The sequence below is a fragment of the Parasteatoda tepidariorum genome, chromosome 1 (genome assembly GCF_982258835.1).
Source record: "Parasteatoda tepidariorum strain Cologne lab strain chromosome 1, Ptep-v5.0, whole genome shotgun sequence".
In the NCBI taxonomy this organism is placed as follows: Eukaryota; Metazoa; Arthropoda; class Arachnida; order Araneae; family Theridiidae; genus Parasteatoda; species Parasteatoda tepidariorum.
This window is the reverse complement of record NC_141755.1, coordinates 67,448,326-67,467,268: the sequence shown is the minus strand read 5'-3', so window position 1 is coordinate 67,467,268 and position 18,943 is coordinate 67,448,326. Positions and strand designations below refer to the sequence as shown.

General features: G+C 28.3%; 1 protein-coding gene across 2 annotated transcripts in view; it reads left to right on the top strand.

The window, feature by feature from the left end:
* The first annotated feature begins 2,764 nt into the window (after positions 1 to 2,764).
* The window catches only part of LOC107437577 (uncharacterized), a 29,439-nt gene continuing 13,260 nt past the window's right edge, over positions 2,765 to 18,943 (top strand). Inside the window, exons 1-10 of one of the 2 annotated variants that reach the window (XM_043051802.3) lie at positions 2,765 to 3,179; positions 6,662 to 6,729; positions 8,067 to 8,120; positions 8,983 to 9,065; positions 9,194 to 9,351; positions 10,580 to 10,618; positions 11,811 to 11,971; positions 15,597 to 15,655; positions 15,864 to 15,953; positions 16,977 to 17,158. In XM_043051802.3, coding sequence (XP_042907736.2) covers positions 6,690 to 6,729; positions 8,067 to 8,120; positions 8,983 to 9,065; positions 9,194 to 9,351; positions 10,580 to 10,618; positions 11,811 to 11,971; positions 15,597 to 15,655; positions 15,864 to 15,953; positions 16,977 to 17,158 — 866 coding nt within the window. In that variant the 5' untranslated portion in view covers positions 2,765 to 3,179; positions 6,662 to 6,689. The remainder of the gene's footprint in view (positions 3,180 to 6,661; positions 6,730 to 8,066; positions 8,121 to 8,982; positions 9,066 to 9,193; positions 9,352 to 10,579; positions 10,619 to 11,810; positions 11,972 to 15,596; positions 15,656 to 15,863; positions 15,954 to 16,976; positions 17,159 to 18,943) is intronic. The other variant, XM_043051803.3, reaches the window with a different exon arrangement.

The following is an 18,943-nucleotide window of genomic DNA, read 5'->3' as shown; positions in this document are numbered from 1 at the left end:
TATAAAGTTATTTTTTGTATCTAATTGGACACCTTCAAGTGACGTCATCGTAAGTAATTCGTAGCATCTGTCGATTCAGATGTCAATCAGAATCAACACACATGCATGACGTCGTTTACAGGCTTACAGGTATCCAAATAAATCAGATTTAAATCACAGGCATAATCATTTCATAATCCACTGCTTTTCGAGTTGCAAGTACCCAATTGGGTATTTACACTTCAAAAAGAAGAAGACTTCTCGCATCCACGCATTATACCTATGACTTCAGTGCCAGCTAATCTTTATCAGTTAGGTAGGTATTCTATTTACGTCGCACTAGAGCTGCACAATGTGCTATTGGAGACAATCTTTGGCATATTAAAGTTGAGCTAAGTTTCTCTACATAAGTTAGAATGTTAATTAACGATAAGTTAATTAAATACAGAGCCGTATCGCATATCGAATTAGTAGAAATTTAATTCTTTCTCGTGTACTTCTTTTTCTTAACTTATATTTATTATTTGTTTATGTATTTTATTGTAACCATGATATATTTTTGTTTTGTGTGCCCGGCAACTTCGATGCTTAATTAGTTCGTTTATGTTGTCCTTGGCATCGTGTCTATCTTTGCTTTAATTCTATGTGTAAATATATAGTAAAAGAATTGAAATTTTTGAGAAATAATCTTTGTTAAAGAATTTAGAAAGTGCCATTTAAGAGAACTGATACTTGACGAGCTAGCTTACTCGAAATAGAAGGGAAAGAACAGTTTCTTACCTAGACAAATGCCACGTTTTAACAGTCAATCAAGATCGAGATGCCCATACTACGTCACTTGCAGGTATCCCGATGATAATTTAAGTATCTGCTTTTGCAAATCGTAATTTATAAAATTAACTCATCTTAAGTTGTAAAAGATTCTTGTGCAAAAATTGTATAAAATCGGAGCGGAGGAACACGCACATTTATAAAAACGCATGCAAATTTCTGAAATATTGTCTACAGATATTAGTTGTTTTATTTTAAATGTGCTTGAAAACCAAAAATAGGAACACGTGTTTTTTTTCTTCTTTTTTTTTCCCTTGAAGAATTACAAAAAAAGAAAGGAAGAAAAAAGCTACAAGTTTTTCTCTCACTTTGCTGAAATGAGTCTTAAAAATGAAGTTGTTTAGTGTATCTGCATCAAAAACTTTAGATGGAGTTTTAAACATACATTTGATGAACCTTTAACTCTCTGATGGTGAATAGTCTCTTTAGTGTAAGTATTATTTCCTTACATCATCTATTTTACTATTATCCTTCGCGTTGATGTCTACGATAACGAAATTGCAGATTCACTGACTGACAATTGTTCGGAATTTGTCTTTGGTTCCAAGCTCTTCGAATACGTTTGATGTAGTATTGTATCAATCCTGGAGGATTGATACAAGATTGGGACAAGCAGTAGCAAAATAGGCGACTCTTTGCTGGATTCCGCCTTTGTCATTGTGCTCTAGCCATCTGTGTCAGATCCGCAAATTATGATCTGATCTTAAAGTTTTTAGCCCCTTTGCCCGGAGAACAACTTACTAAAATATCAACTCATGATGAGTAAATATTTTTATGAAACACTCGAATAGTGTCAAAAAATAAGTAATTAAAGCCACGTTAAATAAATATAATACGATATATACGATAAATATAATACGTTAAGAAAGTAAATATATGCTTTCGATTTGTATAGTATTTCGGAGATTAAAGAATTTATTAAAAAGAGTTCTTCGAAATTTTTTAATCAAAAAATAAATGCGGAAATCCACATTTAGAGCTGCTGATGTAAGAATTGATTGAATGTAGAGTTTGCTAGTCGAACCAAAAATATTCGTGAAAAAGCAAGAATTCGTAATACTACCTAAAAAAAAAACTTTTTTTTAAAGTGGAATAAAAAAAATATCTCTTAATTTTTGGGATCTCAAAATAACTTTATTGATATTTTTACCAAAATTTAGCATTAAATAAAAATTTCTTATGAAGCTTAAATAAGATAAGTATTAAAAATTGCGTCATTTTATTATAAATATTTATTTTTTATTATTGCGGAATGAGCGAAGCATATATGGGATCATGAACTGACATCATGTTTGCCTGCCGGGTCAAAAAATTGGCTTGTGGGTTGGCTAGCAAAGTGGCAATGAGTGGAGCATGCTAAATGCTTTCCTTAAGGTCAATAAAATGAAAGGAAATAAAAAACGAGCCTATTCCTCGAACCATGCCTCTTTCAACAAAAATAAGCAGTTTCACTTAATTATTTGAATTTTACTTACTGGTAAACATACAGGCAGGTTTGGGTGCTCAATAACATAAGCACGGCTTATAAGCCTTTGTCAAGAAAAAAGACCGGTAAAAAGACAATTTAGAAAACAGAACGAAGATACATTCGGGGTTACGGTGAGGTTCGTGCCTACCTCCTCGTTACAAACCGTTTCCGCTAAGCCAGATAGGCCTCAATTATTCGAATACGTAATAAATCAGATTATATTACTACCATATTTTTTAATTTTAAAATTATTTAAGTTTACTAAAATTTGCTTAAAAATTATTTTTGCTTTAACGCACGTTGGTAAATTATTATTTTAAATCAACTCTTTTTCAATTTAAAATCTTCAGTTCAAAATTTAAAATATTTTCTTGAGATTTAAAGATTTCTATTGTGGATTCCGACTCAATGCTTATGGTAAAAGTAGAAGTTAGATTTTGTTTTCTTGTCTATTAAATTATTATATCGTAGTTTTGGAATCTGGCATGGCTACTTCAACAATGGCGACTGCTGTTGTTGTAGGAAGTCGAGAAATTGTGGTGGGTTGATGTGATTCGCATCGCTATATTTACTGATCCTAACTGCAAAAGTGTTGATATTTGTTATATTTTGCAGTTATACTTTAAAATTAAGCATGATTTTTGTTTCTTTGTGGTGAAATAAATACTATCTTTTGCTGTAATTCGAAACTATACCAAATCTAAATTTGTCTCGTGGACTGTCACGTGACATGTATGTTTGTATGTTGTGTTGTATTTTATGATGGCGGCTTTGATTTGTGCATGTTTGAAGAAGTAACTTCGAAAAATAAAATGCATAAAAATATATATCGCCTAGATGAAATCAAACATTCACATTCATCCACAAAGGAGGTATTTCCTTATAATCTAGTGATATTTAGGTGAGAAATCTCTTTAAAAATCGAGTATATGTCACTTCATCTATGTTCCATAACAACGTCGTGTGTGATCATTTATTCTTTAAATGACTGTTTTAAGGAATTATTATTAGATGATTGTTTTAATAAAATTTAAATTGTTATATTTATTTATTTCCTGTTCAACTCATTAATACTAATTTATATTTGGTGGTTCGTTCTTGATAAACAGCTTTAGGATTATGTTTATAATACTAATGTTTACATTATTAATTGGAGTGATTTTCATGATGTATGTATTCATTAATAAAATCAAACAGTTTGGTTATCTCTCTCACTATAAAAAATATCTTCGAATCGTTACGCTTTACAAGATTTATAATATTCTTACATTTTAGTTGAAAATAAAATATGACCTGTTTTAATTCCTATTATTAAGTACTGACAGTTAATAGTTGTTGTTTTTTTTATAAAAAGTAATTGTTCTTGTAAGAAAATTTGTCAGATTATTTGTTAAGAATATAATTATTATATATTATGTATTATTATATCTAATAATTATATATTATGCTTGTAATAATAGTGCCATCAGATATTTAACATTTAATGGAAGATTATATTTTGACTTCTGTTGGTTTTTAACATAATTGACCAATTTTTTTTTTAATTTACTAGGTTGATATCTTAGAAAGCTTCAATAATATCAATTTATTTTTGTTAGTGGTATGTCCATAAGTTTTTCAAACTTTATTTATATAACAATTATATTCTGTCATGAACAAGTAGAGCATCACTTTACTTCCATTTCACATATGTATTGTATATTTTTTACTATAAAGTAAATTTGATTGACTATGCATGATATTTTATATCTATATTAATTGATAAGCAGTTTATGAAGTTTTTGAATTAAGTTAAATGCTGAGGATAGGATTCGTACTGATTGTTAATACTTTCTTATTAATCTTTTGGTTTGTTTTTTTATTGTTTGTAATCGAAGTTAGAGCATTATTAAAGGAAATCTATTTTATGAATTGTATTTTTTTAAAGTTGTATGTTACTAAGCCATTTTCCGCCAAAACAATTTTTGCATTGTTAGTCTGGAAATAGAAAATCAGTGATAGGTACTTTTATAATGCAACCTGCAAAATTTGGCAAGTGTATATATGTATATAGTACATATATATCACAGTATTTAATTTTACAAACATAAAATGTCTTGCACAATTAGCTTACATAACTTTTTGTTTTAACAAAACATAACAAGGATTCTTATTTGTAAGGATATTTTTTATGGTATTTAGATAAGAATAATATGTAAGTTATGATATTATTGAAACTATTAAAGATAATTGTTTTAAACTATTTTTCACTGCTTGCATATTCTTGATCAAAAAATCACATAGTATAGTTTTTTTAAAAATTATATCTGAAGAGATCCAGATTTCTCTATTGTATCATCATATGATTTATTAGCAGATGATTAAGAAAAATTATAAAGGTTACCTGTGGAATATTTTTTCATATGTTACCTCTTAAAAATATTTTCTTGTAATATTTATTTGTCTTCCTTTTTAAGCATTATTTTCAGCTATCATGTTTTTTATTTTAATATTCCAAATTAAAGATATAAGGCAATGTTCTTTTATTATGAGTTTAAACATTTATATAATAAACTTAAAGAAAATGGCATCAAATTTATTTATGGGTTATGCAACTGCAAAACAGTCTATAAGTTGTATTTTCTTTTATAACAAGCTATGTGCCAAATTTGTGTACAGTCAATGTGCACTTTTAAAATAATAAAACCAAAAAGGTAAAGCATTATTAAAAATTATCCACTAAATAATCTCTTAAATTAGTTTTTATGTGTCTGACATTTAAGTCCAAATTCTAGACAAATTACAATGCTAACCAAGCAAAATGATAAAATTTATATTTGATTGCAATAGAATCAAGTATTTTGTCTATTTTAGTATAATTAAATATTTTAGATTCTTTCATTAACAATCATCAAGAACCAAAAATTATTACATAGTCATTGCTGAAAAAAGTAAGCTCTATTTAATGATAAATTATAAACTTTGAATTCATAATTAACGTTTTTCTGTATTTACTTAGGGAACAATTGAAACTTCTGAGGTAATTTATCGCAGAACTCTAAAACTGATTCTGATATTATAAACTAATATAGAATTCCTTTTTATTACCTAAATAGAATGAACTGTTTTGTTGCTAAGTTTTTCTACTACCTAACCAGGGTTTAGAAGAAATTTGGGTCCCTTCACAAAATATCTTTTCATAAACGCGGACCCTTCACAGAATATTTTAACTTAAAAACGGACCCTTCACAAAATAATTTATCTTTTAATTGGACCCTTCACAAATTTGTTTATCTTCATTATTGTTTTGTTAATCGAATAAACCTTTCCCAGGAGGGGGGGGGACATGTAAACGAACTAAATTTTGTCTTTCGCAGACGCTTCCTCCTTTATTCGTCCGAAATTAATATTCTGCGTTCAGCAGTAGAGGCTAAATACCAAATATTTATATGTTGCATCGCTAGTTCAGTAGCTGCAGTTGCTGTTTATTTTTTTAAATTTAATTTTTTTGATTATATACTTTCAGTGTTGAGCGTAATCTTGTATGTCTTTACAATTTAAAAACTCCTTGAAGAAGTTTTTTTGCAATAATGGACCCTATTTGCACAAATTCACAAAAGCGGACCCTGGTTGAAAGAATGTGACTTAACGTTTATTTTATATTCATAAATTACGAGTAATTTTTTCACAATTTTACAAAAACGGACCTTTCATAAAATGTCTGGACAGACCCCTCCTAACAGAGTTACACAAATGAAACAAATCAATACCTTCTATATAAAAAATAATAATACAATTAGTTTAAAGAAGAAAAAAAAGAAATAAACTAGAGTAGCTACATAAAATTTAGAAATTAGCTTCCGAATGTTTCTATTTTTTGAATGTTTTCTAGTTAAGAATAAGTAGCTTCCCAACATGGAAGTCTGTAACCTAGCCTATTCTGCATGTATCACCTACTTGAATTAAGCTTTTTTTATTGGCAATTTTGTTAAATATAGAAATAACTCATAGATCTGTATCTATATTTCTGTTTATAAAGTTCAGTGTGTCAAAATTAACTGTATTATATATTTTGTTTTATAGATCTGTTTATAATCGAGCCGTCATGTAAACTTTTTTCTATTTTGTTTTATTTAGACAATTTTATGATAGACTATGGAAAAATATGTTAATAATTTTTGACTCACTAACGTTGCTCGTAATTATTAAATTATTTATGGTGCTCAAAGTGTTTGTATAATATTGTATAATAACTTGTAAGATTACATTCTTACAAGTTATTATACAATATTTTGTAAAATTGTATCCCTATTTAAGAATTGTTTTAGCTTCGTTTTAGAATTTAAATTTTTTGCAAATAAGTTTATTTTTATATTGAAGACTAATTCATTTATCTTTTCTCAGATTGTTTGATGCTGACATATAAATAATAATGGCATCATCAGCTAAACGAAGAAGTAAAGGTAGTAAAGGTTAGTAATTTGTTAAGTAGATGATTGTGTTTCTAAGTATTATGTTATTTTCTTTGTTTTTTTATTTTTTTTTTATTGCTGCTTGTGCTAAAGTAGTCATATTGGTATTATAGTGTTTGTCTTTGGCACTAGCAGATGTATTAGAATAATTTTTTTTAAAATTGAGTATTAGAGTGCAGTGATCAAACATGAATACTAGATTTCAAAAGCAAACCATTTTGATTTTAAGAAAATATTTTAATTTTATAATTGGTGAAATTAATAGTGGTATAAATTTGGTAAAGTAAATGACAGGTCACATTTTTGTTAAAAGATTTAGTTCTGAGTGTAAAAGTATTTTATATGTGTAAAATGAGTCACTTAATAATCTTTTTTTTTTTTTTTTTTTTTTTTTTTTTAAAGAAAAAGAATGTAAGACATATTAACTTATATTGTTAAATAAAGTTCTATTTAGATATTACTTTATTTTTTAAGTATTAAGAAAAAGTTATTAGAGTACCTACTCTGTTTCAGAAAATGTTTTGAATTCTCCCTCTGTAAAAACTGCTCGATGAAGAAGAAATAAACAATCAAACCGTCCCGCAGTGGACTGATCGTTAAGACACAGTTCCCAGCAGATCACCGAAGTCAAGCATCACTGACTGCAGTCAGTGTGCGGGTGGGTGACCACTTGGATCCGTCTGCGTAGGGGCCGAGAGTGTGTGGTATTGGTCCTTGTTAAACCGTTCTACCGTAAAGTGCTCGACTTCGCATGCAGGTCGTCGGGCTACCGAAACGGGGGTGCCATCCCCTCTGCAGAGGATCAAAATTGTGATGGCATGTCGTCTGATCATCCTCAGGGATGTTTCCCAGACCGTCGCCAATAGCCCATTCTGCAGCTCTAGTGCGGCGTAAATGAACAAATCGATAAATCAACCAAACCAGTCTAAAAAGTTCTGCATTTGTAGTTTCTGGGGGTAGGAAAACAGGCAGGATTCTAAGCATCCAATATATTTTAGGTGTAAAAACTGGGTAAAGAATAGAAGGGTAAAATGAAACGATTAAAGTGTAATCTGTGAAGTAATCTAAAATGAACTACATATTCAGTTCTGGAGGTTGGCGAATGATAGCGAGTAGGAGAGAAAAAACTTTTTAAAGTAACTAAAAGGATATGAATGAAATGATAGTAATGGACTTAATATAAGAAATTCTTTTTTAGTAACTGTTCTTTATGTTTAATGCTAAATGCCTTTAAAAAAATCTACCTTATATGTAATACCTTAATATCTCATTTTTAAATTTTAATTATACTACATTATTTTGAATATTATTTAACTTTTTTGTTCATAACTTTTCAGCCTCAGATGGCAAAAGGAAGAGGAAGTATAGCGGCAGTGATGAAGATGGGCCTGGTAATATATAATTTTTTGTCTACATAATTTCATTTTTAAATTTTATGCTTTATACATGTAAAATTACTGTTACATATGTTTCATAATTGAATTATTTCAATGCTAAAATTTTTTAGAATATTTAAGAATTGAGCTACTTTTAATTAAGGGAAAAAATATTTATTAGTGTTTTATTTGGTGTTTATGATGAAGTACTTATTTACTTGTGCACTAATGGATTTTTAAAACCAACTTAAGATTGACGGATGGGTATTTTGGTATAAAACTGAGATAAACACGATAAAATTTGACTTATTTTAAGCCAGAACACTGCACTTTAAAGTATTAAAGTGTTTCTTGCTATTTTGTTCTTGTACTTTAAAAAGGACTGAATATTTATTTATTTTTAATTAATAATTAGAATAAGATAAGTCAATTGCAATATAAATGAAGTTAAGAAAGAGTTAAAAGTTTTTCTTACAAAAAACTTCTAATTCCTGTTTACTCTGAAAAACTTTGTATTTCTGGGAGTTCTTTGTATTCTTTATTAATTACAAAACACTACAACCTAATCAATTTACGTTAAATTTTCAATCTGTGTTAAACAGATATTATGTCTGTTTCATTTTTAAATCGGACTCAGTACAGGTTCTACATTATTTTTTAAGATTTTTAATTATAGCATAGAATGTTAATTCATTATTGGATAGTAAAGTTATACAATAGATAATATTTTATACTAGTAAGATGAATAATAAATATAAAGGGAAAATAGCGATTTTTCCCCTTTACGGAAATTTTAAATGAATTGTGCATTTTATATTACTCTATGATAGTTTAATTTACAAATTTTGATAGAATAATATTTATTTATTTATTTTAGCTTATCTTTCATCGAAATATGCTGAACCACCAACATCCAAAATTTACAATAATCGCTTCAAACAGAGTAATCATCCTGATCAGGTAAGATAAAAGTTTGATCTGCTAATTTTTTAAATATTTGTTTCTATTGATTGAATTATCTAGTTACAGTGTTGAGTTTAAAAAGTACATCCATAATTTTTTTTAAAATCAATTTTATTATTTTTCAGCTGTTTCGAGCAGATCTTATTAGTGCCATGAAAATGCCTGATAGTGAACCTCTAGCACCAGAAGAATATGTTATTATTGAAGATTCTTGGAGAACAGATTGGGAGAGAGGTGTACAAGTTCCTGTTAACCCTGATACTTTGCCCGAACCAACCTTTAGGTAATAATTGTTTCCAGTCAGATTGTCCAGTGGTAACTTGACAGGAATATTTTAAATTGTTTGGTAAAAAAAAAAAATGAATGTCAGAATTAAAGAAAAATCTATTTGTTTACATGTACTACCTCTATAAGTATTTTACTTACCAAAACACTGAGCTAAATCTTTAATATGCTAGCTAAGTTTAGCTTTATTGTGCTTAATGATAATGTAATATAATATTAACTAAAACCTTTCCTTTGATGACAAAATTTTAACACAGATGAAATGTTACAACATTCTTTTGTTGAAAATAATAAAATTAAATTCTTGTTTAGAGTCTAAAAGTGTTTCTTTTTTTTTTTTTTTTTTTTTTTTTTTTTTTTTTTTTTTGCTAAATTGTTTTTTTTGGTTTTTCTGCTACTTTGTTTGGTACAAAACAAATTTTTATTGAAATGTACTCTTAATTTTTTTTTTTTTTTTTTTTTAAATCAGAAAAGTCTTAGTGATATTAAATTACCTATAAAAAAATTAAACTAACATTATGAGTTCTATTAAGAAATTGTGCTGAAACTTAATTGGATAACAAGTTTTATTAGAAGACTTGTTGTAAAATATGATTTTTTTTTGTTGAAAAATTCAAGTAATTACAATCATGATTTAGATTCTGGTGCAACCAGATTTAAAAGTATTATTTTTATTTCACTCTTACTATTTTTTAGCTGTATTTTTTCATTTTTACATTATTTATTATTTCATATTTATATTTTCATTCCTTGGTGATTTATTATATAAGATTTAACTCTTATCACTTTTTTTTCTATCTATGCTTATTCTGAAATACACCTTTTTGTTTCTTTCAAAAAAGTTTTTTAGAATATTGGGCATTCTTAAAAGTTAATCCTAAATCTTATCAAACATTACTGTTTTTTAGCAAAATAAGATCGATTACTTTAACAGCTACATGTGCATTTTATTAAAACTTTATAAGTGTGGTGTTTCTATTGTCAAAATCATTGATGTAATCATTCTGAAAGGTTCATTATTCAATAAAATTTATTGAGTTATAAGTGCATTGAAAATTTTAACTTTACAACAGTTGGTCTGCGATGTTCTCCAAATGTACCTTTCATGATAGAATATTAGTATTAATGGAAAGGAAATGCTAGTCCATACAAATATGTGATTTTTCTTTAAGTATATGAATCTTTGTTGTTAAAAGAAAAATGGCTAACTGTCTTATTTCATTTAGGATATTCCGGAAAAGAAATAAAGATGCCCATTATAAGCAGTAAGTACTTTTATTATTTGAATGTAGTGTATTTTTGAACTGTTATCTGCCCCCCCCCACATTTTTTAAATAAAAAATTTAATTAAGCTTTTCTATTTACTACTGTTCTGATAGATAGTATAATTGTGTCATGTTCATAATTCTGAATTAACTGCCTGTGAGTTATGTTTTAATGTGATATTGGGTAATCTTATTTAATAATTAGCTTTTTTCCTTAAGTTATATATATATATATATATATATATATATATATATATATATTAAAAAAATCACTTTAACTTAGCAGATTATAATCTACCTTCTCAATATGCTTAAAATACATTTGAATTTTGTTAAGAAAATTAAAATTATTTTTTTTACGAAATTAAATTTTAAAACTTAAAAATGCTACAAAATGTATTTAGTGTTTAGACAGTATTAAAATATAATTCTTGCTATGTTTTTTTTAAAAAAAGATTATTGTTTTTCTTTCTACACTTCTTCAAATTCTTGTTTCTACACTTTTGACGAAGTTTGAAATTTCATGACTCATTCCCGTTTTTTTTTTTAGTGGAAAATTAGACTTTTAATTCAATACAATTTCGCAGTTTGTGTTATTTCTTTTTGCATGCGTGAAATTTGAAGAAAAAAATTTAAAATTTTTACCTACCTTATACTAAAACAGGTTATGGGAAAACCTACATTTTTCGGGAAATTTCATTTCAACAGAAAGAAGTCTGAGAATTGCCAAAAAAAATTTTTTTAATGACTAATCTTAGGATTGGAACAAGCTGTCACAGACATTCAAAGTAAAAAATTCTAACATTCACCGCCATAAATCAATTCAGAATAAAGAAAATAAATCAAAGGGTAGTTGAAAAACAGAAATTAAAAATATCAAGTTACTTCCTCGAATTATATTTTGATTCGCAATGCTTTTTCTATTAAATATTATGTCTTACCTGGTCTAGAGTTTTTATTAAAATTCCATTTAAACATTTGGAAATGTCCAGTGATTTTATTTCTTTTTCTTCTGACTCAACCCAATATAAATTTAATTTATAAATTCATAAAGGACATTTAGTGAATTGTTTACAGTTTCGCTTATAATATATTTTAAAAATATGTTTGATTTATATATATGATATGTATTTAAATTTTAAAATAGAACCAAAATCCATATCTTATTATTAATTCTTATTAAAATTTTCAGAGACAAGAAGCTGATTCGTTTTACTCGTGACTCCCATTTTGACCCATCAATTCATGTCATGAGTTATATGAATACGCTGGCTGAACAAATCTGTCGTTATGATATGGATAGTGTCGATTTTCATTGGTTAACTTCGATCAATCAGGATAGAGAAGATTATGGTAAATTAAAATTCATATTCTGTATTTTTAATCAAAAATGTTTTGTTATCATAGTTATAGATATTATACTATATATTCGGCAATCATTTTGCATGGTTAAAAACTAAAAAAATTTCAGTAACTAAAAGATATTACATGTGATCCTTACACGTTTTCACTGGTATGTTTGTGTGTCTCTGTTAGATTTTTTTTTAAAAGTTAATGAAATAAAATTAAACTGAAAATTATAATGCAATAACTTTATTTAAGATTTAGCACAGTCCAAAGCATGAAAGCAAAACAGCATACCATTACCATATCTGCCAACTTGTACAGTGTTTTACCTGACCGTACAGTCAAGCTTTAAAATCGTATGATTGCGTAAAAATCACAGGATCGTATGATTTGCTAAAGTTTACTGCTAGATATTTTTAGTATCTTATTCTAAAAGCTTTCCTTGCATAATTAAGTCCAACAGATTGTAGCACTATGCGTTTTGTTATGTTTGTGCACTAGATTTTAAAATAGCACATGTGATGATATACGCATGATGAGACATTAAGACTTGTCAGAATGTGTAAATAAAAATGAAAAATTAGCAAGTATTTTGTGTCTAGAGGTGATGATGTAATACTGGCCGAAGTGTATGTTACATCATTCATGTTCATTGTAGAGTATAATCCACATCTTAGTGTCACAGATCATGCAGGCCCATTATTTAGAAATAGGTTCCCTAAAAGTGATGTTGCGAAGCATTATGGTTCAGGACGAACGCAAACTGCTATTGTGTCCAAAATAGCAGATGTTAGAAGTGCTTCAATTGTAGAATCACTTCGGAGGCAAATGTTTGCTATCGCTACTGATGACAGCAACGATACAGATGCTCAACTTTATCCTATACTTGTGTTGTACTTCGTCACAAATATCGGCAAAGTTAAGGTATCGCTGCTCACAGTGCTGACTTTAGAAGCAAGTTCTACAGGACGAATTAGTGGTAATTTGATGTTAAATACTTAAAAATCTTAAAATATTTCACTGGAAAATTGTTTGGCACTTAGTTGCAATAATGCGCTGGTGGTGGTTGGCTCAAAGAATAGTGTCATTGCTGTAATAAAGACAGCTAATCAAGAAATTTTTGTTTTTGGCTGTCCTTGCTATTCCATACTCATTGTTGCTCAAAGAGAGGCGGCTTCTCTACCTGTTTCAGTTAGTAATGTTTTGTTTCATATTTTTTTATTTAGAAAATAGTTAAAAAAAACTTGAACTTAAAGCTTTAAAAGTTTTGATGTTATTACACACAAAATTTTAAAACATAGTTGCACAAGGTGGCTCTCTTTGAGTGGATGCTTAAAGAGACTCCTAGAGCAATGAAATCTTCTGTGTGGTTCTTATGAGGATCAAATAGATGAAAAGGACAAATGCAATAGTCTTAACTACTATTACATACCTTTAAAAAAATCGGCAAAGGTTAGAACAAACATCTTTCTATTAAGAAAAGACCTTCAGATTTAGAAAAACGTACAAAGAAATTGAAAGCAGGTAATTCTTCAACAAAATCTTCTAAACAGCAATCAACTTTGACTAGGGAAGGACAAAAGCTTCTTTCTTTCATCGGATGTCTGCAAAAGCTTGTTCTTTATTTTTAAATTTCATTATCCCATTTTTTGATAAACATTAATTATCCTACTGTCTAATAAGCCAAAAATTCATACTTTAAATTTTATTAAATTTATTAAAAGCTTTTGTTTCAAAATTTATAAGAGCAGATATTATTCATGAACATAAACTAGATATCACTCATAAACATTAACTTTGTTTCAGAGAAACAAATTAATATCAGTCTTAAAAATGGAAGAGAAGCAACTTTTCTATAGCAATATAAAAAATATTATATTACTGTCTGCAACTATTTATGGCAGAAATTTCCTTTGAAGAAAGAGTTTTCACTGTCTGCTGAAGTAGTAGATATTGAAAAGTTACACACAAAATCATTCAAAGTTGTTAATTTCTTCATGAAAATATTTTCCATCCATCTGTGTTAACTAGCTGATGAAAAGAGATGGACTTTTAGAGAAATTCAGTGATTTGCGAATTACTGATTTACCTTCTGTGGTTTAACAAGAAATAAAAACAAGACAAAAATGGGATTTCATTTCTAAACTAGCATCTAGTGATGTATATTTCAGATAATATAGTTGGATAGCAAAAATCATGGTGGCTATTTTAAGCATTCCACACGGCAATGCTGGATGTGAAAGGGTGCTCAGCATTGTTAAAAGGAATTCGTATAATGTTTTTTATCTGATAAATTACTAGAAGACATTCTAAATGCCAAAACCACTCTAACTGCTGGATGTTATGAGCAGACTATCAATAAAGAATTTTTTAAAAGCAACTAAGTCTGCTACATATGAACATTTAAGGCTATAATTGTTAATTAAGTTTAACATTGATTTAATTTTTTTCTTTTTTTTTAATTCTAGAATTTTGAAATTGTGATAAAGTATAAATATTTATGTTAAAAACAATTGTATAATAAAATAGTCAGGATTTTTTTAAAAAAAAGTTTTTTGTTATTGTTTTCAAAATGAAAATTTTTTTTAAAAAAATTAGCAAAATTCACTAGTGTATTTTCAAAGGTTTTATAAATTTAGTAACAGATAGTTCTTAATTTTGTTTTAAAAATGTCCTTTAATAACACTTTCTGTATAACACACTTTGTCGAGTGAAACATTTGCTCAGAATTGCAAGGCCATGCAAATTACAATGTTGGCAGGTATGTATCCCTTCTCTTGCAATAAACCACTAAAATTAGTTTATGGTGGTCTGAGTGAAATTTTAGTGGTCTTGGACCATTAGTAGTAAAGTCAATCTATGTGTTACACTTTTTTTTTAAATATATATACACTCAAGAGCCAAAACATTTTGACCACCTCTTAATAACGAGTTGGCCCACCTTTAGCCTGCAACACAGCTGCACTGGTATTCAGCATAATGTTCCTGGAACCACTCCAACACAATTTGAGTCTTGTGACATGGGGCGTTGTTGGAAAATTCCATTTCCAGCTGGAAAAACAGAGGCCATGTAAGGGTGCAACTGGTCCGCAATGATGTTCAGATACCCTGTAGCATTTATGGTCTGCTCTACCATAACCACGGGCCCAGAGACGTGATGAATGACAAACCGTGATTAAACTGACTAAGCAACTCTCTCCCACTGATCCATTCCCGGGCCCAGCGCAGGCGTAGTTGGCGATGACGCTTGGTCAGCAAAGGCACACGAGTGGGAGGGACGTTTGCTGCGTAGCCCCATATCCAACAGTGTCTGCTGAACAGTGTGCTCTGATACTATTCTACTTGACTTTGCATTGTATTGGGCTGTCAGCTGAGCCACTAAATTTTAAAGAAAACGCTTTCGAGAATGCTTTTAGTTACATAGCAACCAGTGTTTTAGTTTTTTTGGGATACTGGTCAACTTCATATGGATCAACAGTCTCACAACCTTAACTTTTAAAAACTAATACAGGAAATTGAACTATTAGTTTTATGAAAAATATATTGTGCATTAAGTGGTAAGAATGTTTTCATGCTTAGATAATCTTATTTTTAAGTTAATAATTTTTGCAAATTGCTTGCTATCTAATAGGTCTTTCTCCTGTTGAAGAGAGTTTCTTTGAACAAGTTATTGAAGAATTTGAAGTTCAGGTAATTACATATTGTAATTATTATATTTACAAAATCACCTAATGATTGTCGTCACAATTAGGCATAAGAATGGTTTCTATGTTTTTCTGTTGTATCTCAGATTATCGAAGTACAACTTTTATTTCCAATATTTTTAAGATTTATTCTTTTCTTACAACAATTGTTAAAAATTTAAGAAATGTTGTTAAAGTTTTATTTTAATTTCTAGGCATATGTTAATTTTCAAGAAGCAATAAAAAGTGAAGAAGGCTTAGGCGTTGAGTATGATGAAGATGCCATCTGTGATGTTTGCCGATCTGTATGTTTTAGAATTTTTATTTCTTCATTTTTTCTGAAAAAATGTTGAAATTTTTTTAATGCAGGAAAGAGATTTATCTAAAAAACTGGAAATTGTTTTTGTAAGACTGTATTCATGAAGCCAATTTTTTCCCATTTATACTTTAAATTTATTGTACTTCATTCAACTTTATTGTAAACCAAGGTGAACCAATTAAAACTCTGATAATTTATCTGAACATACTACTATCAAAATTGTTTAAGACAAGGTGTTGATTTGATAAAAAATCATTAATTGCTCGAAGATTCAACAAATTTCTGCACAAATACAATTTCAATAACAATGCCAGAACATCTGATGCACTCAAGCTGGCACATCTCACTGGATTTGTGACTGCTAAAATACGCCTTAATCAATTAATCAACCAAAAACCAAATGGATATCATGTCTTTATGCTTTTTTTCTCTTTTTATAAGTAGATAATAATAATAGAGTAATTAAGTTTGAATTGAATATTGTTTTTAATAGTATAGTAACAATAAGCTTTTTTTAAGAATAATTTTTCTATTTTTTGTATCATTTACCAATTATATGAATATTTCTTTTCTTTTTGGTAATTATTAATATTTACAAAGAAAATATATGTTGAGGTTACTTTTTTGTAAAATTTACAGAGTGTTTGCTCCCTCACTTCAGTGTTTTTTGCTATTTTGACTTTTATTTCCTTTGTAATTTTATTTTTTTATTAGATATAATAGAATTTTGTTTTACTTACTTCGCACCCTGAGAAAAGATGTTTTTATTTCCATATTAAAGTTAACAACATTTTGGACATTTCGTTATACAAGTCTAGAAAATTTTGATATCCTGTAATAGTTGATGTTGCAAGAGATTTTTCACTTAGTTTCGTAGTAATCAAGAAAATTTGCTTAACCTGCATCTGATAGTGCTAAGTTCACATTATTCTATGTATATATATTATATTAGCAAGCTCACATATTTTATGTGTTATATTTTCTAATTAAACCTTTTTTCTTTCTGTAGCCGGATTCTCAGGAGAATAATGAAATGGTGTTTTGTGATTCGTGTAACATATGTGTTCATCAAATATGCTATGGAATAACAAAAATACCTGAAGGTAGTTGGATTTGTCGAACCTGTGCTCTTGGTATCAGGCCTGCCTGTGTACTTTGCCCTAATAGAGGAGGAGCTATGAAAACGTTGAGGTATGTTATATTTAACTTGTCTTGTTAGATTTCTAGAGGTTCAAAATAGTGCTCTCATGTGTGTAACCAACATTGATACATCATTTAATTTTCTTAAAAGATTTTTAGAATTACATTGTTTAAAAAAATTTGAACCATATTTTGGATTATTCAGGGATGAGATTTTTCCGCTTTTAAACGGATTTCCGCCTTTTTCGCTTTTGTCTCTCGAATTTCAGCCTTTTTATCAAAAACTCCGATTCTCTAAAAAAAAAAATTTTTTAAATTAATATTTCGCCTTTTCTGAAAATTCAGTCGTTGAAATAAAATAATTATATTTATTTCCGATTTGATATATGATATATCCAACAGCTATTTTCGTATTTACACGTGATTTAAAAATTAGCCTTTGGATTCGTATTCACGCGATTTAAAAATTATGCATCTTGATTCGTATTTTCGCGATCTGAAAATTGCGCATCGTGATTTGTATTTTCACATTTTTGAAATCCTATATCGAGTTTCATTCACGTGATTTGAATATCGTGATTTATATTCACGCGATTTTAAAATCCAAAATCGCGATTCCTGCAAAAAGTAAGTTTTTTTCTTGAATTAGTTACTATAAATGTGGCAGTTTTTCGATCGACGAAGGCATTACAACATCAGCGAAACTGGATGAGAATATGTTACTGATATTTTTGCTATAAATCACGATTTACTCACGTGAAAATTCAGCTTTTTTACCTTTTGGCCAATCTCATCCCTGATTATTTATCTTGACCCATAAAAATGCTCTTGTTTGGTAGTTTTAACAACTGTTTTTATGTATTAAAACTTTTTAATTTTTTTTTTTTTTTTTTTCAAATTTTTTTTTTTTTCTTTTCGATTTGATTAATTAAGGATTTATGCACCATGTTGCATACTATTGGAAACATCTGCAGTAAATAATTTCTTTTTAAAAATTCAACAGTCTCTTACAAATTCATATCGCTAACTCAATCGCTTCAGAAACTTAAACAACTTTTAAAAATTTTCTGCTCTGAGACTCAAGCAGATTCAAATCCTGTGCATCACTTAAATGCATATGATTAAATATAAAATTTTCATTTGGCCATGGTTTGTAAATTTTTCATCAATTCTTAAGGATAGATTTTTTGGTCAAAATATACTAAACTTCTCTAATTTGTAAGAATAAATAAATATTCCTTAGTCTTATTCTTTCTTAACTCTACAGCCCTTGGTAGGCTTTTTTTTTTACAATAGAATTCCGTGTCACTGTCTCCCCAGATTTCTTTTTCCATTTTTTTCCAACCTAAACTTGACTCAACCATCAGCTTTAGTCATCTTTTTTTTTATTATTATATGATTTTTCTTTCATGATTTTTTTAGACTTGTCTGTTTCCTTCATTCTTTTCTGTATTCTTTCAGCTTCAAGAAATTTGTGTATTTACTTTCAATTAATTTTTTTCCATTTTAAGGTTGTATCTTTATCTCCAATCTCCATATGTTATTTTCATTAATGATTCCATAAGTTCTTCTAATTATACTACATTTAAAATATTTTAATATATTTTCATTTTTTTTTTTTGGACAAAATTTAGGTTTTAGATCCATACGTTAATATTGGCCATATTAGGGTTTCATATATCTGCTTTTTACATTTTCTTGAGATTAATTTACTTTTTAGTGATCTATAATTTACAAATACTGCTTTATTCCCATTTTGTATCTGTTTATTTATGCAGTCATGAGTTTCAAACTTATTGTTTTTATTTCATTACTGAGATACGGTATTCGTTCCCT